Genomic DNA, 23,758 nt, shown 5'->3' with positions numbered 1-23,758 from the left:
AGTCAATAACTTTATGGATACGGTTGCAGGATATTAGCTTTAGGTTACCACAGTTCTTATCGTAGTTCTTGTGAGGCCCGTAGGCCGGCGTTGAACAAAGTTCTTTGTGGAGCCAGCGGCTTCCAGGGGATCTGTCCCACGTTGCGTTGCCTTCCCGGTGTCGCTGATCGTTGCGGCTCTTCGGCCGAGCAGGTCACTGGTCGTCCGGGGCAGCGGTGCTCTGTGGCGGCACGGTCCTCTCTTCGTCGTCTGCTCCGACCTTGGAGACGGCGGCTGTGCGGCGGGGACAAGTGGCAGTACGGTCCCCAAGTGCAGGACGTACCCAGCCAAATGTCGATGCAGCTGTGGGCTCACAGCTGAGCTGTCGGGCAGGCTACCGACCTTGTGGATTCTCGTAGGGCAATAGTCTGTCCTTGCAGGTGAGGGACGGCTCACTATGCAGTCGCCTCGATAGCTCGGACCGGACGGGCCCTCCTTTACTTTGCTCTCGGGCTCCCAGCGCAGTTGTGGTCACGATGTTCGGGCCAGCGACGGCTGGTCCTCACTGTGCTTCCGCTGTTGCTTTGGGCCCCGGTCACGGTGGTCGGGAGGGTGTGGATGCCTTAGAGGAGCTTCCTCTTTGTCGGTGCTGCGGCGATGGTCAGCACCCGCAGTCGCTTTCTTCCAAGGGAGTTAGCATCCACTGGTCCTGGGACGCTGGTCAGGGGGCAAGCTCAATTCCAAGCCCTCGGAGATCTCTTGGCAGAGTTTGGCACAAAGTAGCACAAAAAGTCTTTTCGTAGTCGTTTTGTCTTCCTCTCCTTCAGCAGCAAGGCACCAGACACAGGCAAGAGTCAGCACCCTTCCTTGTCTTCTCGCGGTCCTTCTCGTAGGGCAGAGTCGTTCTGTGGCCCAAACTGGATCTAATTTTCAAGGAGCAGGGCTCCGTCTTTTATAGGCCAATTCCTTTGTTCTCGCAGGCCAGGGGGGCCTTTGCATAGCCACTCTCAGTTCTGGAGTACCCCGGCGGGTGTACTCCGGCTCCTGCTTTCAGTGTGAGGGGCAGGCGCATCAGACGCCCCACAGGAGGTGGAGCCAGTATTGTTCTGACAGGGGTGGCCAGAGTACCTTGTTGATGGGGGCTTCGCCCTTCCTGGGCCAGGTGCTGGCAGAGTCATCCGCCGCTCCCCAGGAGGGTGGAGCCAGCATTGTGGTGGCCGAGCACAGTGACAGTTTGAGTCAAGAGGCACTCCTACCTCCCACTAAGGTGTAATCTGCGCATTCACCACCTGTCATCCCTCCAGCCCTGTCACTCACACATCCCAGACAGTCGGATACACATACTGGCAGAGGCAACTGAAATGGTTAGGCAAGCAAATGCTAACTTTCTAAAAGTAGCATTTGCAAACCCAGGATATTGAAATAAACTTGTCTACAAGAAATATCTCATCATCCTGAGTTCAGGCATACTAAACATGACTCACTACCATGCTCCTTGAGCCTGCGGGGATTATAGGTCGTAATAATCCTCGGAGCTCAGTCTGGCCTAATGGAGCAGGTAGCCTTCAGTAGTGAAATACGGTCTTCGTTGTAAGTCACTACCAGGACATGCCACGCACATCAGGGCTTGTCCTACCTTACACCTACAACGCACCCGGCCCGCAGGCCTACCATAGGGGTGACTAATATGTAGTAAAGGGAAGGGTCGGGGTGGGCAAGTGGGGGCACTTGCCCAGCTAGCGTGACAGCACGAGACCGCACGCGGGTTCTGCGGTCGCAGTTCCCAGACACATCTTTTACGGCTGCTTTGGTGGGTGGCGCAACCAGCGCTGCAGGCCCACCAGCAGTATTGGCATCTACAAGCCCCGGCACTCTCTCGTGCGCTTTACTAGGGACTAACAGTAAATCCAATGCACCAATCATGGATACCAATCGTATGTACAGGTTACAGTAGGGAGCACTTGCACTGCGGCACGGATCAGCCGTGGCGCAGTGCCCTGAGTATCGGAAAACCAGCAAAACATCGGAGGCACATCAGCAAAAAGTGGAAGGGAGACTCACGCCAAGGTGCCAGGTCTAACAGTAAGCAGTAGTGATGCTATCAGGGGAAGACGGATTCTTAACAACCCCTTCACCCTGCAGAGAGGTCGATAGCAAGGGGCATCTGCAGTTTTGTTGAATGGCCTGAATGGTTATTGATACAAATATATGTATTCGACTCCATGTACAAACAATAAAGTCACATACAAACATTCATTGATGCTTCCAGAACACACAATTCATCATTAAGCATGCAGCTCTGTTTGGATTGTCCTTAAATAATTCAAACTCAGAAATATTAACTGGCTAATGGACAGCAGCATCCCCGCTTGCAATCTCATCAAAAGTATAGAAGTATTTTCTGTTACAAAGTGAAAAAATTAGATGTTGGTAATTTCAAGGATAAAGGGTTGTCTGCATTGAAATGAGGCCCGCTTGGGCAGAGTCACCTCTGGGAGCGAATAGACATCTCATTTAGACGACAAAGATGGCACGATAGACCCCCCATCCACATTTGCCACTAGACGGTCGCTCCCAATGCGCCTTCCCACCAATCATGCAGCCAATGCAGCAGAAATTAACTTCATAGATACTATCACAAAATGCACAATGCAGATGGTTATTCCAATAGAAAGGGAGATGTGGGGTCCCTTCATTCATTCAGGTCAGATGTGACAAAGTGTTACCAGTTCGAAGCAGATTCGAGGGTCAACACTAGGGTATGGGAGAGTGACAGATATCTGTGTCACTCCCTCAATCAGATGAAGGCCTGGGTTCTGTGCCAGTTCATTGTGATTCATGTGAAATGCCTACCTTGCCAACGTGAGGTCATGCTTGTGGTATTCAAGGGCTTTGGCGTATTCCTTTAGGTAGAAGTAGGCATTGCCCAGCTGGCTGTAGATTGCACTCAGGGTCTTCAGATCCTCCGTCCCCACCTGCACTGCAGCCTCGAAGAAGGCTGCACCGGATTTGAAGTCGCCCGATTTGCACAGTCGCTCCCCTTCCAGAGCTAGCTCAAGGCACGAGGCCTCCATCCTGTAAAAATCAAAATAGGAACAGTTAGCAGCATGCAGGAGACTTCCTAAATTCAACAGTGCAGGGTCCTTGGCCAACTGGACCACCTAGAAGGCCTAAGATTTGTATTTAACTCAGTGTTAAACCAGAACTGTACACACAAGGAATATTCATAGATACGTTTGTAGAACTGTGCATGAAATGCACTCTGTTTGCATATCATGAAATACATATTAATACAGTATTCTCTACTCCTGGGCATTGCTCTGTGCATTACGCTTACGGGTGCCACCTTTGACTGCCCCTGAACATTAGGGGTTGGATTCATCTCTTAGGGTTTTGAGGCATCACCTTCCTCATAAGGGTCTACGTGATGTGCAGGTCTGCATACATCTTTAGGAAGGTTCAGAGGACTCATCATCCCCTGTAGCGCCTACAGTCTGTATCTGAAGAAAGAAGAACATAGCGCTGCTCTACTTTGCCTTTAACTTTTGAGACACTGAGTTTCTATCTCTAGTTTGTTGACTTGCCATTTTCGTTTCTATTATTTCGTTTTAGTTCTGTGTATAATTTCCTGTACAGTTCCATTTCTGTTTTTTTAAGAGTTTGCTGTTCATGTAATGAAAGCAGTCCAGCTCCATCTAGTGAGAGGAATTAGAGATAACTTGGATAAGGTGGCAGGAAGCTCCTAGAAGTCATAGGAGAAACCAGAAAAATAGACTTTAAGTTCCCTTGACCATCTTCTTCCTAATTTTGGCACGGTATGGTCAAGGAGAACCGATACATTCCACTATGATGAACAGCTAGATAGAAATTTAGACACTGAGTTGTTTCATGCAGATGTGTTTGTTCCTAAAAGTAGCTGTTGTGAAAAGGTAGGAGAATGGCAAACGGTAGCCCACATAGCTTTGAAACAGCCATCAGTTTTAGCTCTGAGAGGCAAAGCTCAGGTAGAGAAAGACTACATACTCCTTATCCACCCAGGTAAGCAGGCACCAGCCCATCTTTTCATCTGCCTGGAAATTTCTGCGTGACCACCTAGGTCTTCACTGCTTAGGGTGGGGTCTTGCAACATCCCACGTGTGGAGGGGGTCATTTGGCTCATCTAACTAGGAATGGAGGGACAGGCTGCAGGAGAGAAGGAGGCAGACCCATGCTTCTTCCCCATAACATAAACGCCCAAAATAAGACCAGCAAATGGTTATGATGATTTTTGGCAGATTTCCACCAGTCTCTTCTGTCTATATCATTCTGACTTGGCAATAGGGTGAGGCAAGGACTGTGTGTGGGGCAGCATGAGCACGAGGGTGATGCCTCCTCACAAATAGGATCTTGCCACCCGGTCCATGCACAGATAGTGATGATGTCGGCTCCAGCAGGACCTCTGAGCATCACTCAATTGTTTTTTTGATTGGCGGTGACTTCTGTCCAATGCCAGCTCCATTTGCTGCTGCAGAGGACCTGTCACCAGTTATCATAACTTGGGCATTGCATGAAACATAACTTTGATTTGTGCCCCCAAGATCCATGCTATTTCCAGCTTTTCGGTGGTCTCTGCAATTTACAAAAAACCCTTGCTTATCGAACCTCGCGCAATGTCATATCTTAACTTGATGTATCCTATCATACAATATATTCTGTGCCATACGTCTCTCCTTAACCTTACATTTTCTCTCACATATATAAGCATAGCTCACATTACCACAAATTAAACTATAAAAACTCGCACCTTCTATGATTCTTTCAATGCTTAATATGTGGTTGATTAACAGAAAACGCAATAAAATTGCTGTTACAATAAATACTAATATTTATGATATTGTATATATCTCAAATCACAGATCCCTGTGTACCACACAAACTTGCCCCTGCCATAGTAAAAAAATACAACATTCGATATGAAAAGTTGAAAAATGGTGCCTGCACTGGCAGAATGTAGCTAGTAGTAATATTTGCTCCTCCCCTGTTGTGTTGCTGATCGCACACTTTGCGGGCTCTTTACCAAACCTGACTGGATATTGTTTGAAAGTGAGCTTGCCTTCAGTTTTTTGTGGTTTGGTAGATGGCAGTTTGTGCTGGTTATTTATTATTAGTTATTACCATAATATACCATTGAGGTTTCAAAAACTATTACTAACATACATATATGGTGGCCCCTTGTCTCTGCCAAAGATTGATACTAAATGAGCATGGGTCAAAAGATTGCCCTCCACAAGCAGCTGTGAAAAATTCAACTTAGCAAAAACAATTGCCTTCAGCACTGACTCCAATCTCTCCTTCAAGCCGTATGCAACCAAGAAGCTGAAGGCAGCTTGGTACCAGCTCTCACTCTTCGGCAGACAGTCAACTTTCATCTGTCTGAAGCTGAATTTCGGAAAATGAGAGTTGAATGCATGGTCAGGTCCTCTCGCATCTGGTTGGTTGTATGATGTTACAACGTGATCAAAATGATCCCGGTACATCACAACGCATCTTTTACAACACAAGTCGTTACCATGGCTTGCGCTGTTGGGTGCTGGATTTAGGAATAATAAGATTTACTATTCCAACTCCAGCCTACGTACGGTAGGGAAGGTGTTGGAATAGTAAATCTACTATTCCTTAGTCTAGAGCGCCCTCCAGCGCAAGTCGTGGTAACGACTTGCATTGTAAAAGACGCGTCGTAATGGCACAGCGGTGTTTTGGTCACGTTGTGAAGGATGTTCCCCATCTGGTTGATGCCACACAATTCTCACCCTAATCCCTGGCCACCTGAAAACCACCGTGAACGTCCACCACGATACAACACGCTTTGTCAAGAAATTGCACCCTGAAAAAGCTACATGGGCTGCACCTCCAAGCCTACATCATGTTTAAAATTGAATGCATCAAGTACATGTAGGAGCTGTGATACACCTCCCTGCCTGGAGGAGAAACTCTGCATCTGTGGAGGCCAGCACCATGGAAGGAGCCAGAACATCATGGCATTGGAACTGACAAAAGGGACAAAAACTAAAAACAATACTGAAGCCAACACCTCTCACGGTAGAGTCCAAGAATATAAAAGAACATATCAGATATGCACCTTCCCTGCTGCAAAGAGAGAACAGCAGAAGACGAATTTCATCCAACCATCGCAGAATGGACCATCACATCCTTCCCACACAGTTGAGCTCTACACAGCTGCGCTCTACCTCCTTTCCCATGTTTCTAGGTTTGTGCTCTTAGTTAAGCATATGATCCTATCCAAAGGTTCTGTGATTTCACCTACTGTTATTTCATCAAGGTGTAACAGCATATGATGTCACATCTGCTAACCTTATGATTTCGGGCAAATGATGCCACTGGCGACTGAAGAACTGAGAGGAGTGACTTAGGAGGTGAAGTAGAAAGTGACATATTTTAAAAGTAACAAACACATAAATGCAGAAACTTCTAGGGGTAAATAAAGTGGTAACACATTTGCAGTAGACTCGCTAGTTCTAGTTCTCTACAAGTGCAACGTATTGTTTATGCGCACACGCATGCACCCATGCACATACAGGCACGCCCACACAGCAAGGTTGATTTTTTTGCATTTTGAATTATATTTTCAAAAAAAATTCACATGCTAAAAGTGTTTTTGAGGTGATTTTTTTAAAAGTAAATTTGTTTCACTTTGATGAGACAAAAAAGTTCCTTGCATGCTGATTGACATGCACCCGTGCCCTGAGGGCCCCAACTGTAATGATGTCTGTATCCCTAATGCTGATTTTTGTTGTCATGGGTGATCATAGATCCTGTGTGTGCACCACAACATATGCCTGTTTCACTGATTGCAGTCTGTTTTTTAAGCTGGGCGGGGCGTCCAAAGTATGGAAGGATACTACCTTTACCAGGAGTTGAACAGTACGAGCGTTGTGGTGGCAGTACACTGTGTATTGAGCAGTAGGAGTGAACAGGTCCTTTTTGCCTGTTTTACTAGAGTGAGGCTTATGGGCTCACTCGTGTAACGTTCACCAGCTGTTCGCTTAACTCACCCTTACATCCGTTTGGTGTTAGGACTCCACAGTACCCTTGTGGTATACATGTGCTGGGTGTATGTGTGCCTGTGAATGGTACAATACCGGGATGATGCAGTGCAGTGCCGTGCAGTGCATGTATATTATGTTCATGTGCTAGGTGTATGTGAGCCTGTGAATGCTACAAAACATAAAGGATGTGGTGATGTGCAGCGCATGTATGCTACATGCATGTTCTGGGTGTATGTGTGCCTGTAAATCGTACATTACATGGAAGACGCTGGATTCTATTTTGGGAGACCCAGGGCTGACTGGAGGAACATGAGGAACTAGAGGAGTCCACTCACACAGATGTGTTTATTGCTGCTTCCCTGTGAGCTGGGTGGGACACACTGGAGGAAGAGAGAGCCAGGCTCTGCAGTGCGCTTCAAAGGATGCTCTTTGATTCAAAGAGGTCACTAGGAAGGAGCCTAGGCACATGTCAGGAAGTAAAGGGGGCTGATAAGAGAATCATAAAGAGTAGGGACCAGGCTCTGGGGTAACCATTTGATGCACATATCTCTATGCCTGACATCCAGGTGAGAGCATCTAGTCACTCCCATGGCCTGAGTTGTGGGGCCGTCAGATTTGGAGTCGCTCCTTCTGTGACAGACTGCTTTCTGGAAGAAGGTCGGGGCAAGGCAGAGGGCATTCCAAGGGAAGTGGACCCCCCAACATAAACTTCAAAGACTCAGACTCTGAATCACATTTGGTATCTAGAAATGGACCATAGGAAGGGCTCAAGGTCCTCAATATTGCCAACTATCCACAGCGAGTTCCGGTGTGCTCAGCAAGACTTCTCCCTGTGACCTGGACAGGAGGCCAAAACACGTTAGCCTCCCAGCTAGGTGAGGGGACATCATCCAGGGAATCCAAAACCCCCTGCCCCTGGAGCACCAGCGCCTGCCAAGACCAGTGTTCACTGGAGAGCTTTGGAGTGAGAGAGATCGAGTGAGTTATCTTAGCGATTGGATCCCTGTAGTGAGGTGTGAGGAGACAGCGGCTGCTTCAATCAGGTTGTTGCCCTTTGCAGGGAAAAGTCGGTGACTCCTGTATGCCAAAGGAGAGCAGCATGAAGTGAGCTGTGAACACTGCTGATCAGATCAGGTTGTTTCCCGTGTGAAGGTTGTGAGTCAGTGACCCCTTATGCCAGGTGGGGCTGCCGGGAAGATTGCGGATGTGCCGATCGGGCTGTAGCCCAGGTGCAGAACTAAGTTGGTGGCCCCATATGCCAGGTGGAGTTGCTGTGAAGACTGGTGTGCCGATCAGGCCATATCCCATGTACAAAGTGAGGACAGTGACTCCACATGCCGGAGGGTGGGCCCAGGACAAGGCAAGGATAATGGTCTGGTCAAGATTGTAGTCGTTAGGAGGAGGCCGCTGTGGTGACCAGTCAATCAATCAATCATGACACTTGTATAGCGCGCTACTCACCCGGAAGGGTCTCAAGGCGCTTGGGGGGGGGGGTGGTAATTTTACTGCTCGAAAAGCCAGGTCTTGAGTTGCTTCCTGAAGGAGAGATGGTCCTGGGTTAGCCGGAGGTGGATGGGGAGGGAGTTCCATGTCTTGGCTGCCAGGTAGTAGAAGGATCTTCTGCCGGCGGTGGCTCTGCGGATGTGCGGAACGGCGGCGAGGGCGAGGCTGGTCGACCGTAGCTGGCGGGTGGGCGTGTAGAAGGTCAGGCGGTTGTTGAGGTACTTGGGGCCCAGGTCGTGGTGACCCAAACAGACCCAATCTATGATTGAGGACCAGGAGCTTCACAGCTCTCCCTCCTGTGAGGAGGACATGAAGAATCATAGCAGCATAGGAGGAGCATCAAGGACTTCCTAGCCACTGCACCCGCTGGGCCATGTGTGAGGAATTTACTGGAGACAGCGGCTGCAGCTTCAGGGCCTGCTAAACGGGCGCTCAGAGACTCCAGCTGCTCGGGTCCTGCTGGTGCCGGTAAGACTGATTTATGGGCCTAGTGGCCCAGTGGAACTTTCCTGCCATATAACGTGTCAGTGCTGGAACACTTTTGACTTTAATAAAAAGTCAGAGTGGGCCTCGCCTATAGCAAATGGAGAATAACCACTACCAGCAGCAAGAGGGGAGTGGGAATCAGGGATCCACCTATGAAACACTAGAGCCCTCATCCCAGGGGACTGTATGTATTGTTTGTGAATGTTGTATTTTACTTTGTGTTTGTACATAAATACTCATTTTTTTCATAAAAGAAAGTACTTGACTGGACAATCCCTAATTTGGGCTGCTGCTGCTGAGCGTATTTTGAGTTGTGAGCCTCTTTTGTGTTTACCTCCTCCAAGAGAAGCCTTGGGCTGCTCGAATCACGCTAGCACGGAGTCAGATGTTGAAGGAGTACTTGGCCCAGTTGCTCTGGATCTACAGTAGGTCGGGCCCCAGGACGTCAGGAGTAAATCGTCTCAATCCCCACAGTTGACCCAGTAACTCTTGCCTGCTCAATGACCCTCTGAATGGGGTTCTGACGCACTTATTTTCAGAAATAAATATTACAAAATTATATTTTCCTAGGTTTATCTCCTGCAGAACTAATTTCTGATGATTCTTTTACAGGAGCCAAGACCTGGACATGTGCACAGCCACGGCCCGTGGAGGGAGTTTCGGTGAGGCGGAGAGGCGGGGCGGGCCAGGGCAGGGTGGGGGGTGCTAAAAACTGGAGTATGGATAATTGAAGGTAATTAAACAATTTAATTATTAAAACTTATTTCGTAGCGCGCCCTGCATCGCATTGCGAAAGTGAAAGGAGGACTGCGCTGCAGCCGGAGCATGAGGATCTCTTGTCTTTATGGGGCCATGTGTTTAACACATGGCCCGATAAAGATAAGAAAGCATTTTGCGACAGCAGCAAAGCAGGCGGGCCAGTCCGGCTCGCAGGGGAAAGGGCATGAACCAAAAACTCTCATTTCCAATGGCAGGCCACCATTTAGCATAAACAGGGACCCCAGCCAATAGAAATGAGGGGCGGGGCTTGAGCCCCCTTCTGAAATCTCCTTCTTTACAAGAGTTCTCGCAGAGCGAGCAGCGCGTTGCGCTGCAAAGCTACATGCAAGACCTAAAAAGATAAAAGATGTCAAAGTCTAGGTAGAAACCTCATCACAGGGACAGAGTCACCATTTAATGTGAAGAAAAAGGAAGAGGAAGAACTTTAGTAGGAATAGTAACAAGAAGATACAAGTTTAGCAATCACAAACCAATACGATGAGAGGCAACAAATAGAAACAGAATAACGTGTAAGCATTCAATGAGACAACATATTCAAATGCTGTTATTCGTCTTTTATTTTCAGCTGTGCAAAGTATGCAGATGATGAAACCAGCCAATGCGTTTCACCCAAACATGGGCTTCTTCAGGGCAAAAATGTTAGTGATAGATACGATCCTTCAATGGCTGTCTATTTAACGGTGGAAATTGTAAGTTCTGATTAAGAAAGTTTATTTTATTTTTTTATGGGAAAGCTCTCCAGTAGGAGGAGGATTCTCGCAGAGTATAGCCGGAATCCCGTATCTATTGCGACGTGTCTATGGAGCCGTGTCCAGAGCGCGTCTTTCAGGCAGTGTAGGAGCTGGTGTTAGGCAATCTGTAGTTTACACAATAGTTGATCGCTGATCAGAACAGCAGGGTTTTGGCAACCATGAATTGTCACCAGATAGATGGACCTACACTTTAAGTTTGTTTGGTTTCAGTTTGAAATTATTTGGAAACATATAGGTGGCAATGGTTTGAGGCAGGATTGAAAAGACTGTGATGGATCTGCAAAACGAGTATTAGCAGAGCAGAGCCTTATGGCAACCTACATAGAACAGAATAAAAGGTGAAAAGAAGAGAGTGCAAGATCCTGCTCGCTGTCACAAAAAAGAGACCCCACTCCCACTAGCCGGGAGAGAAGGATGGAGTGATAGAGTGTGTCAAGTGCGGTGCATACGTCCAACCACACACGCTGCTGGTTCTCAGGAGTCCAAGTTCCGCCTTATGTCATCTACTGAAGCAACAAATTACTCTACCCAGGGTCCAGGATGAAAACCTGCCCTGGTGGCATCTAAGAAAGAGAAAAGGTTTCCAAGCAATAAGACAATTGCTTGAATTATCTTGGCCGTCAGGGGAAGGAACAATACTGCCCTGTAATTGGCATGAACGAGGCGATCTGCATTTGATTTTGTGAGCGAGGGCGAACGATTTTTGTCTTCTTTCTAGAACAAAGACCAGAAGCAGTAGAAAGTGACAAGATTGTGCAGGTGGAGAAGTAACAGAACCAGCATCTAGGGCCAGATGCATGAAAGTGTTTTGTGCTCACAAAAGGGGGCGAATCGCAAATTCAGCCATTTGTGAATGCAAAAAGGCCTTTCAGTATGTATGAAAGGCTTTGTGTTTGCAATTTAGGTAATCACAATTTTTTGCGATTACCTAAATTGCGAATGTAAATAGGGAATCACAATTTGCGAATCCCTACTGGACATGTAAGAAGTCTTTCCTAAATGCAAACTGTGCATTTAGGGCAGGCTAATTACCATCAACTTCAAGTTGATGGTTACCATGTGCGGATTTTGAAAAATGTACAAAAATGCATTTTTCAAAGTGCCATGTTGTGCACACATGTCCCTAGGGCATGTATGCGCTTTACATATGCGCAATTTAAATTTTGAGGGTGCTTCAGGGGGGCCGTAGGCCCCCGGGAACGCTTTGCGTTTGCTAATTTGCGATTACAAATTAGGTAATGCAAAACCGTTCTCACCTATGGGCCTTTTGGCCCATAGGAATGAACGGAGTCCTATTGCATAATAGTGATTCGCTATTTACCGAATCCCTATTAGGTAAATAGCTAAAATGCAAAATCTTTGGCGATTCATACATACAAAGCATTTAGCGATTCCCAAATAGCGATTCGGTAAAAATCACTATTTGAGAATCGCAAAATGCTCTTTTCATACATCTGGCCCCTAGTCCTTAAAACTGCGCAGAAGAATCCAAAAGACACCCAGAAAAGCTTAGCAGAAGATTAACGCTGAAAAAGTCCAGAGTAAACTCAGTTAGTAGCTACGACATAGAGACTGAGTTGAGTAAACCTTAGTAAACAGCTGGTAAGCGGTGTAGGCTCGTCGGCTGTGAAGGAAAAGAAGAATGAATCTGTGACATTATTCAATTAAATAAGTTGAACAATCTTCACAGAGTTCAGCAGTGGCGGCTCCTCCACTAAGGCGGAGGAGCGTCGCCCCACAGCTTTTTTGCAGTGACACAAAGAGAAAATAAAACGATAAAAACTTGATTTATAATCATTTTATTTTCTGCTACTTCTGCCGCTTTGCATTAGGGGACGGAGGCAGGGGAAGAGTGGTAGCACCCTCCTTAAGTGCGCAGTGACTGCTTGGCCGGGCCGCCCAAAACAGTGTGCACTTCGCATGTTCTCCATGCAGGCAGCATTACAGCCTACATGGAGAACATGCCCAGGCCCCCAGTAAGCGTATGAGCACCGAAACATGGCGCTTAGACCAATTACAATCCTGCGTTTTGATTGGCTGACTGGTCGTCTGGGTGTGTTTCCGGTAAGGCCGAGCAGGGGAGGACTACAGAGGCGAGGAAGCGGCAATAAGGTAAGTTTTTATCTTAAAAAAAATATTCTAGCTTCCCCGTTGTCCTCCCTCCCTCCTGCCCCCCTACCACTGATCAGTGCCGGCAGCCGTTGGATTTCAGTAGATTGGTAAATCCGGGCACTACAGAAAGAAGGTCATCAACCATCATTCATCATCCATCAGTCCTCCTCCTTAATTCCCCAAACTTCACTCCTTATCCATAACCCCTCATTACTTTCTCCTCATTTCTTTGGTCATCAACTCTCACCCCACATTAATTTGCCTTTACTCCTATTCCATTGTACTTACCTGCAACTCCTTTTCTCTCCTCATCTCATACTTCTTTCTCATCACTCCTCGGCCCTCATTCCTCATCCTACACTTCTCATCCCACATTCCTAATACCTCACTCCTCAGCCCTCACTCCTCACTCCTCACCTCTCATCTTTCATCTCTCATCCCTCACACATCATCGCTCACTCCTCATCTGTCACTCACAGGTTGGGCATTATGTGGCTCTAGAATGGAAGCGGGCGGACCCCGTTCTTTCGCACTCTTCTGCTTTCACCTCTCCATCTTCTCCCGCGGCTGATAGAACCATCAGAGGTCCCTTCAGAGGTACCAGGAGATGTGGGCACTTTCTTGGGAGAGGAGAGATGTCTGAGGAGATGTGCTCTTCAAGGGGAGGTTTTAGGACCATAAATACTCACCTCAACTAAATGAATACTAACGTAAATGTATTGTTTGTGGAGACGGTTGGCCTTATGCACTGTTATTAATAAAATGTTTTAGTAAAATGATTTAATATGAAAAATCGCAATATTTAGTATTTTTGTGATTTTAGAGGGCTTTTTAACCTTATATAATTGCAAAAAAACGAGAGGCCAAATTGTGGGTAACGCCATGTGCAGTGTTCCAAGCTTGGCAACAGGTCATGATTGGTTGTCATAGACTCGAAGGACCAATCAACAGGAACAACAATAATGAGGTGTAAAGATGAATCCGGCGGGCAAACAAAGGCATACGTCGGTTTAAACGCACACACCTCCACAGTAAGAGTTGACACATTGCAAACATAATCTGGCGCAGATAAGGGACGGCTGCCCGGCTACTATCGCAGGTGTGAACTTTATCTGCTGCTCCGCGTGCTCCCAAGGGAAGCACCGAAACAAAAGCGACCAATGAACGCGCTCCTACGTCATGGCGCCCTTCCAACAGGCCCTGCCAGGTATTCAGGGCGCGGACTTGACTTCTTTGCCAAGCCTCAAACCAATAATATTTGTATTTTAATCTATCAGCCCCATTGTCAGTAATATTAACTCAGCTGAGCCGTTTAATTAAAATGTAAAGATAACACGGAAACCCTTTTAATGCAAAAGGATGCGCGCAAGTAGTTTTCTTGGCGCTTTACCAGTTACGTTTTAGGCACCTAGCATGAGCGTCTGACTTCGTTTGGCTGGTGAAGTTTTCATCTCACATTGGGGTGGATTTATATCCTCATCCACAAAGGCAAGACAAAAAAACACTGCATTTGGTAGCAGCTGAGGATTTGCCATTAAAGGGGGGGCGGGGGGTCTTTGCCAGAGGAACAAAGACTTTGACAAGGAACAATCTGGCAGAAAATTCAACACTAGGAGCAGAATTCGGGAAGTACTTACATGTAGTAAAGTTACAAGTGTAGAGTATCTGCACTAGGGTGGAGTCGCCACAATCTGGGTGGAGATTCCACCCGAGTGAAGAGATTCCACTCGAGTGAAGAGATTCCACCCGAGTGTAGAGATTCCACCCGAGTGTAGAGATTCCACCCCAAGTGACGAGATTCCACCCCGAGTGAAGAGATTCCACCCCGATTGAAGAGATTCCACCCCGATTGAAGAGATTCCACCCCGAGTGAAGAGATTCCACCCGAGTGTAGAAATTCCACCCCGATTGAAGAGATTCCACCCCGATTGAAGAGATTCCACCCCGATTGAAGAGATTCCACCCAGAGTGAAGAGGTTCCACCCGAGTGAAGAGATTCCACCCCGAGTGAAGAGATTCCACCCCGAGTGAAGAGATTCCACCTCGAGTGAAGACATTCCACCCTGAGTGAAGAGATTCCACCCCGAGTGAAGAGATTCTACCCCGAGTGAAGACATTCCACCCCGAGTGAAGACATTCCACCCCGAGTGAAGAGATTCCACCCCGAGTGAAGAGATTCCACCCTGAGTGAAGAGATAAGAGATTCCACCCCGAGTGAAGAGATTCCACCCTGAGGTAAGAGATTCCGCCCTGAGTGAAGAGATTCCACCCTGAGTGCGGAGATTCCGCCCCAAGCGCGGATACTTCGCACTCGTAACTTTTCTACACCTAATGTGAGTGTGTTGAATGCGTTAGTTTGTGCCTCCAAATGTGAGCACTGATCACGTGCCTCTGCCCACATTTGAAGGTGCGTGGCCGATGACCACATATCTGGACATCCTAAAACGCTGGTGGTGTTCAGCGGGATGTCATGGGTGCTTTATAAAATGTAAGGTAAAAGTCAGAGGGACTGTCCATGGTGGTCGTTCACAGAATTGATGTCATAAGTGGAAGTGGTTCTAGCCTGCCTTTATTGGACAGCTAATGTTGTGCCTTCTATAGTGGGCTTCACACTCAACCTTTGTGAAGACAATGACGCACCCAGAGGTGTCTCTACCAAGAGGATGTAAATCCAGAGGGTGGTTAAGCATCTGATGTTTTTAGTGGATTCTCACTCAATGCCCTCCCAAAGTCAGGTTATGAGTTGACTATTTGTAAAGAGTAATATTATAAATCTTCCTCCACCCAAAATATGTGTAAACAGGAATTTCTCAGAATTCCTAAAACGTATTGCTGCAGTATGTGGGCTCTCCCTTAAACCAGTTAGAATTAAAATGATTTTCATCTAGACAAACCCAGCAGCCTCTAGGCGCTCACGGAAGCTAGATAGCAGGGAGCCCAGGATGGTCAGCTTGCAAAGATCCCTCCCCTTGATTTTACCCAGAATTACCTTGAAATATCAAGCAATGGCTGCAGAAAACGCAACTCCAACGGGGGACTGCTGCAGTATGTGTGAAGCAGAGGAGGGTAGGAATGAAGGACGATAAGAATTTGCTATCGATTTTCCCATGATTTTCTGTCTCCTGCTGTAAGAGAGGTCACATAAAAGGCATTTTCCAAACATGCTCTCCTATTTGTGTGACATTATATGTAATACAGATTTTGGAGGGGTACAGTGACACCCATCTGTAAACTCACACTGTTGGTCATATTTTCGGGATACCCAATTCCTATTCATTTTATTCTTCATTGTCAAGTGATTTCATGGTCGACACCCAGAGAAAAGTCATTTAAGTAACAGCTAGGGTTGGGGCTCTGGGAGTAGAAAATGGGATCTGTCTCAGGGGAAGGCCGGACAGTAATGGTCTAAACCAGGAGTCTCCAAACCGGTCCCGGAGGTTCCGAATCCATGCCAGATTTTTAAAATAACTACATGTATCTCAATGGGGATATCCCAAAAATCTGGCATGGATCCGACCCTCCAGGACCGGTTTGGCGACCCCTGGTCTAAACACACAGGTGTGTGTGTGTGTGTATATATACATGTGTCTTGATAATGTTCCTATCAGGAGATGCTTTTTTATTCTAATTGATTTGAAGGAGAGTAGTAGCATTTATAGTATGGGATGGGAGAACCGGGAGGCAAGGGCCTGAGCGCACTTAAGGAGGGTGCTACCATTCTTCCCCTGCCTCCGTCCCCTAATGCAAAGCGGCAGAAGTAGCAGAAATTAAAACGATTATAACTCAAGTTATTATCATTTTATTTTCTCCTTGTGTCCGTGCAAAAAAGCTGTGGGGCGACGCTCCTCCGCCTTAGTGGAGGAGCCGCCACTGCTGAACTCTGTGAAGATTGTTCAACTTATTTAATTGAATAATGTCACACATTCATTCTTCTTTTCCTTCACAGCCGACCAGCCTACACCGCTTACCAGCTGTTTACTAAGGTTTACTCAACTCAGTCTCTATGTCGTAGCTACTGAGTTTAGGCCCTTCACTCTGGACTTTTTCAGCACACACTACTTCCGTTCCAGTGTCTAGCGTTCGTCAGTCAGTGACTGCAGCAGGGGGCCACATTACTGACTCCTGTACACGTATTTCTTGTTCCTTCCATAAGAGGATCAAGACTTTCTTCTGCATGAGCTCAGAAACTGTTATCAGGTTCAGCGGTCAGAGAGGAAGGTACTGTTGGTGTCTCGCACAGGCTATAGCAGCAACATATACATAGGGGTTTGCAAAAGCCTAAAAACCTCTTCCGCTAGCCCGGGCCACTTACGGGCCAGTTACATCGCTCCAGCACTGAACTCCACACACCCACTAACAGTGATCAAGGGATACGTTCTAAGAAGCTGTTATCCCCTCAAATCATATCATTCAATAGATCCAATCACCTGAGCAAATTTATCACCACTAGAGACCTACAACCTCGAATCAGCAGAAGTCAAAATCACCCTTTCAAGCAAACCTACAGCAAAAGCAAATTAAAGGTGCAATTCAGAATTCATCATACGCACTATCTGTTCCTAAAGAAGCTCAAAAGCTCCCTTATCTACCAAGGCTGTATGGTCGGGGCATAGCTATCAATACTGGACCAGGTACAGTGGCACCAGGTCCCAACTCTCTGAGGGTCCACTATCAACCAATGATAGGGGCCCATTCTCCATGTGCATTAGGGCCCCTTGCCTTCCCAGCTATGCCACTGCGTCACGGCCGAAGAAACAGGAACTGGAAATAGACTTAGCGCAAGTGACAAATATGTTTCATTGTGTCTGTTTCTCAGTGATTTATTCCACTCTGCCCTACCAGACTTGACATGTCTTAATACTCTTGATTGGCTGGCAAGCGGTAGGCGGTGCCTGCTGAAGTAACAATCAAATACACAAGTGGGCGTGGCCCTTAGTAGGAAGTCCTGAGAGCAGAAGCTCTGGTTGGAAGAGAAATCACCTATGGACAGTGACGGAAACTAGCAGATCAGAAGCATGTTATGTTACGTCATACGGTCTGCTTCTAAGGTGCATATTGTGAATTTTATTGCATCTAAGTACAGTAGTATAGCAGTGGTACCATCAGCTGAAAAGCAAGCAAGGAAAAGGACCCCCATACCTCCTGTTTTGCTGGCAAAAGACAACCATGATTGGAGTGCAGGGGCCACGTGAAAGACTTGAGCACAGGGGCCACTTCCATGGCTAACGCACTAATTATAGCTATGGCGCCGGAACCGGACTGGCAATGCAAACCGGCTGTGGCAATCGAGTCAGACTGGCCGCGGGAAGGGGGTAGGGCGGTGTGCGAAGAAAACACTGCACCTGCTTTTGTTACAGGGGGGCAATAATACCAGCCTCCGGTAACAAAAACGGGCCCCACCCTGCCGGCCCACCAGGGAAATGCCTGGTGCCTGCTACGGCCAGTCTGGCCCTGTATGGCCCTACCCAGGTATGGCTCTTATTTCTGTCCTCCCTCCAATTACACAAGCAAGTTCAACCGGATGGGTCATCTCATGATGCAATTCTGTTAACAGTACAACAAACTGTGCTCACACACAGCAGTGAACTCAAGCCACCAACCAGCCCTCAAGCGCATTCATGAAATTTCAATTAGACCTTCTTGTTCAAAATCTCATTAACCTGATTACCACTGCACCAATCACATCTGACACGATTGCTCTAACCGTATCAGACAACCATATCCAAAAATCTATTGTCGACAAGCATTCACCCCCAAAACAACCACCAAACACAACAATATACGCTCCTTTACATGTTGAATAATATAAAATGATGTATTCACACAGAGTTGCAACGTTGTTGCAAAACTTATTTAGCCCCTGTCCCATTAAAATCCTCACGCACTGAAAACTGATCATCACAAAAAACCAACAATAAAAAAACTACAACAATCGAAACAAGCAAAAGAAGTAAAGTACTCTTTGAAGTTGTTGCACAGTGTGTTAACCGCCTTCCATACCCATCTGTGGGTGACCTATTACTTAGCTAACTTGAGTGATAGTGGTGCCTAAAGTGCGGGGTTGGGGATGGTACTGACCTCAAGAGCTATGAGGTAACGTGTCCCAAGAGACAACATTAAAAACAGCATTTCAAAATACAGTCAACTGAAGGTCTGAATCAAAAAAAGTAATTTGCGATCAGAAATTAAAAAACCATGAAGGTTTATTCAAATGTAAAGTGCAATACAGAAAATAGGGAAATGCAAATGCAGCAGCATTCTAATAAATTCAGTACAGACACATAGAAATCAAATGACATGAAGGCTCTTAGGGCCCGATGTAGGTAATTCTAATTTACCACTTCTTAAATACCGAATCATACCGATTCGGTATTTAAGAAGTGGTAAATTAGAGGGGGGGAAATGTAGGTAATTCAGAATCGGTAAATACCGAATCGGTAAGATTTAGTATTTACCGATTCTGTAAATACCGATTCGGTATCCCCCATTGATTCCTATGGGCCTTGAAGCCCATAGGAATCAATGTGGAATACTGAATTGGTATTTACCGATTCGGTAAATTCCGATTCGGTAAATTCCGATTGTTGCAAGGGTGCAGGGGGTGTCACTTTGACACCCTCTAGCACCCCAATTCCGGACTTGTGTGCCATGTGGCACACAGACATGCCCTAAGGGCATGTCTGTGTGTCACATTGCACAGGTGTGCATGCACAGATGTGCATGCACACCAGTATTCGGTATTTTACCACACAATAGGATTGGGTGGTAAAATACCAATTCTTAAAGCCCTGTGGCACTCTGACATCTGCCAGCTACATCTGCATTTACAGACTCTGTATTTTACCGAGTCTGTATTTACCGATTCGGTAATTTTACTGAATCTGTAAATACAGAATCGGTAAAATACCGATTCTGTAAATGCATGCCCTACATCTGAAAAACGTAATACCGGTCGGAAACGGCCGAATTCGGACGTTTCCGACCGGTATTAGGGCACCTACATCGGGCCCTTAGTTACAGGAATAAGGCAATAATCAAAAACAGAAAAAATAGACCAAGTCTCAAATGCGCAGCAAATCAATAGAGAACCTGACTGCATACCTAGCAAGTGCCCAAAGTCTCTGGCTTACCCCCAAATCCAGGGGTTTATTTAACCAATTCCAGCATAAAAGATGTAGAGTTCAAAATCAGCATGGTGTTAAGAAAAGTATAATAATGTCATCAAATCACATTGCAATATTCTAAAGCGTCATCTAACTTTACCATTTTAGCACAAACCCATACCTAAATATTGATTCTGACCTAATGTCATCCAGAGGTGTCAGGACAAAGGAGTTAAATAAACAAAGGAAAACAATTATGAATGAATGAAATATTGTGGGGTAGGAGGAAGAGCATTAGAAAGTAGCGATTAAAGAATCCTCAATGGAGATCTTCGAGATCAGTACGTCATACAAAATAAACAGTGCACATCTTCCTGAGTGTAGTGTCAGACAAGACATCTAAACACACAATAAACATCATGATATGGCAGCCATTTTATGGAGGTGAAGTCAATGCCCGACTGAGGCCTAAGTTATTCCACGCCAGAAAAAAATACATTAAAACACATCATAACAATTTTGTTCCAATTGCAATAACTTCATGTTAATAGACACATGTGAAATCAAATGTGGAGCAACTCATACTAATGCACATATATAATTCAAATGTGGAATAACTTCCACCCACATTAAGCAATTCAACACCACATTTAATACAGAACTCCTTCCAATCAGAATGGCCATGGCAAAGATTTTAACTGGTAATAATGTATATATTTATTTGGTTGCAACAGAATTTTGAAGAAAATAAATAATGGGCCGTTTTCCATAACTCTGAAGTTTGTGCAGTATTGATATTTCACCAGTCAATTAAAATGTGATTTCCGCACTTTTTATGTAGCTCCTTCTTAACCTGCTCAGTATGGCGTTATACGGCTGCCAACCAATAAGGCTTAACAAGTACAACTGGCAAACCTCACAGGTCATGTCAGATAATTTTTCAACCAAGGCCTTAGAAGGCGGGTTGCTGCCTACTGTATCTCCCATGCTCTGATCATTTCTTACAAACTGCTCCACAGGAAATGCTGTGAATTCCACATCTCCTGTTCCCTCAACATGGCCTCCATGTGCACTTCCTTGCCACCATCGATATGGACTGTTAACACACTAGTTCCTCAGTGGGACTCTGCAGTGAAGAAAAAGTATAGCCTGATGGAGCAACATAGAGACCACTGCAGGGGGTAGTGACTGTAAATCGCCCCACCTGATTGTCAAAACATGCCTCCAACACTACCTTAGTGTTAATTGGGCCTGTTAAGTGAGTTTCCGCTCGCAGCCTTTGGGGAACATTCCTGCTGACATCGGACAATTTGAAAGCCTCATTTTACCTTGCTGGTAACTTTCGTTGCTCCTGAACACGAGGACCGGGGACCAAAGCAGACGCTGCCGGGGTCGGGACTGCGAGAGCCAGGGTGCACAGCGCTTGAAGATCCCAGCGCACCTGGTGTCTCTTCCCGCCCCCAGCCCTCCGCCCTGATTGCTCAAACACCGGCTATTTAAGGCTCGCGGCCCCCGCTCCGCGGGAGCCGCTCGCAGCCTTTGGGGAACATTCCTGCTGACATCGGACAATTTGAAAGCCTCATTTTACCTTGCTGGTAACTTTCGTTGCTCCTGAACACGAGGACCGGGGACCAAAGCAGACGCTGCCGGGGTCGGGACTGCGAGAGCCAGGGTGCACAGCGCTTGAAGATCCCAGCGCACCTGGTGTCTCTTCCCGCCCCCAACCCTCCTATTTTACGCACTGGTGAGCGCGCACGCGGCACGCGCGCGGGACATCGCCCGGGGCTAAGCCCGGGCAAAGGGCGGGCCGTCTGGGGCCGTCCGAGGTCGGAGGAGGCCGGGCTGGGCCCAAAACTTTGGTCTATCTGCTATCCCCCTTGCGGTCTTATGGACTGGTAGGGACCTTGATTCCTTCTACTACCTTTGACTGTTAAGTAAGTGCCTGAATATTGGATTATTGCTTCTGGTCTGTCACAATCATGCCTAGTGAAACTAGAAGTAAGGCAGCTGCGGGCGGGGCCAAGTTGATTGGCACACTTGATGATTTCATTGTCCGTACACATACGTTGATAGACCAGGGAATAGTCCTAATGGAGAGGAGGGTATCCCAGGATCTGGCGTTAGCAAAGAGGTCCTCTATGGGCCACATTGCGCAGGCACGTACACCAGGACGTCCCGCGGCCCAGACTACTTCAGAGCTGACTCTTGTTGAGGTCCACAATAATACGATCACTCAACCCGAGCTTCGGGACTCTGCTCAAATTGATTCTCAGAAATTGCCACCTTCTGGTAATATTTTGATTTCCCCACAAATAGATACCCAGGCAGAATATTCGCATGTTGACTCACAAGGGCCAAGGGAGGGAGCAATCCCAAAAAAAAGGCATACTCAACAAATTCCTAATCAAAATAAGACAACTGTGACATCTGTACATAGAATAGGACCTGCACAAAGTACAGAACGATTAAGTGGTATTTCTGGAGAGGTCGCTGGGGAAGGAGCAGTTGGTCCATTAATAATGCCTATGACCATCATGGACTCTACCCTAGATGACACACTGGCGGATATATTCAATAACAGTTCGTCTTCAAATGGCACTGTTGCAAATTTAGACAGGGAAGATCCCAACAAAGAGAGGGAGGACTCCTTCATAATAACACTAAAAAACTTAATTAAAGCCCTGTTGTGCCCTTTGGAAATTAAGCTCCAGGCTATGGAATTACAATTAAAAGCAATGCACACGGATATAACAGCCCTGTGCTCGACTACAACCAAAAACCCCATACAGCCAACCCTTCCTCAAAATAATTTACCATTAACAGCAATAACTATAGCAGAAGTAACTAATCCTGCTGTAAAAGCACCTGCACCAAAACCGCGATCTTCAGTGATTAGTAAAAAATTAATTAAACCTACTCCAGCTGTAGAGGTAAATAAATCAACTATTCCAACTAGTTCTGTCGAAAAACCCATCCAAGAAAGACAGGAAAAACGTAGAGTGATTGATTTACCACCAGATGCCTGCCCATATGTAGTCATTTTAACGGGTGTCCCTGAACTAGTTACTCAAATGAAAGAATCATTCTGGGCACTCAAAAATAAAGTGTTTTATTGGTTGAACTCAAACCACCCCCTCCACCTAACTTGCATAGTAACTTAAAGATGGTGGAGCGTGTCCCCTGGGTGGGGAAAAGTACAAAAAGACTACAAGGGGACTGTGTGGTGATAACTTTTGATAACCCGAGATCAGTGGAATATATTTGTGAAAGGTCTAAGGGTCAAAATGGGGCAACAATTGTGGCAAGGCCGCTTTCTTTCTTTTACATGCCTGTGCAGCATGTGGATAATAGATGGAGCTGAATGAGGGGCTCAAACTCTGCACATGGAGGATGGGGAAATAAAACACGACATGACTCAGATCGTAATGCGTGGGGAGAAGAGGTAAATGATGGTTGGTCTATAGTTAAACGAAGGAGAGGGGGAATAAACTATTCAGACCAATACCGATATAATGAATGGAGGGACTTCCAACAAGCTCCCTTCCCAACTCCTTGCTTCAATCGATTCAGCAACTTGGAGGCTGTAGATTGACAGTTTGATATCCAGGTAGTAAAATCCCCTGTGTTTTTACCTACCCAAAGTAACCCATTGGATAGTCCCGGGCTGACTCTTCCGCGTGCTGTGACCCCAAGGCAGGAATCTGGAAAGAACCTAATACCTGCAATTGATGTATTAAATGTGGCCAATATCTTGAGAAATGAGGTTGAAAATTCCAAAGAAATGGACACCAGAAGTGTTGAAAGTACGCATCGGAAAAAAGATACATGTTCCTTAATGTTCTGGAATGTGGCAGGACTTAAAACAAAAATCACCAATCCGGATTGGGAGGGAGTGATAAAAGACATAGAAATCATGGCCCTCCAGGAAACATGGGCCACTGACCAGATACATTTGAATGGTTATAGAACGTTTTGTACACCTGCGATTGGGGCTAGA

General features: G+C 46.4%; 1 protein-coding gene across 2 annotated transcripts in view; it reads right to left on the bottom strand.

Annotated features, from left to right (window-relative positions):
- The window catches only part of GPSM1 (G protein signaling modulator 1), a 727,733-nt gene that overhangs the window by 427,258 nt on the left and 276,717 nt on the right, over positions 1–23,758 (bottom strand). For both annotated transcript variants that reach the window (XM_086921016.1, XM_086921015.1), the window contains exon 2: positions 2,833–3,054. In XM_086921016.1, coding sequence (XP_086777142.1) covers positions 2,833–3,054 — 222 coding nt within the window. The remainder of the gene's footprint in view (positions 1–2,832; positions 3,055–23,758) is intronic.

Source organism: Lissotriton vulgaris, chromosome 5, assembly GCF_964263255.1.
Source record: "Lissotriton vulgaris chromosome 5, aLisVul1.2, whole genome shotgun sequence".
Taxonomy (NCBI): Eukaryota; Metazoa; Chordata; class Amphibia; order Caudata; family Salamandridae; genus Lissotriton; species Lissotriton vulgaris.
Note: the sequence above shows the minus strand (reverse complement) of the source record. Positions and strands in the feature narration are given on the sequence as shown.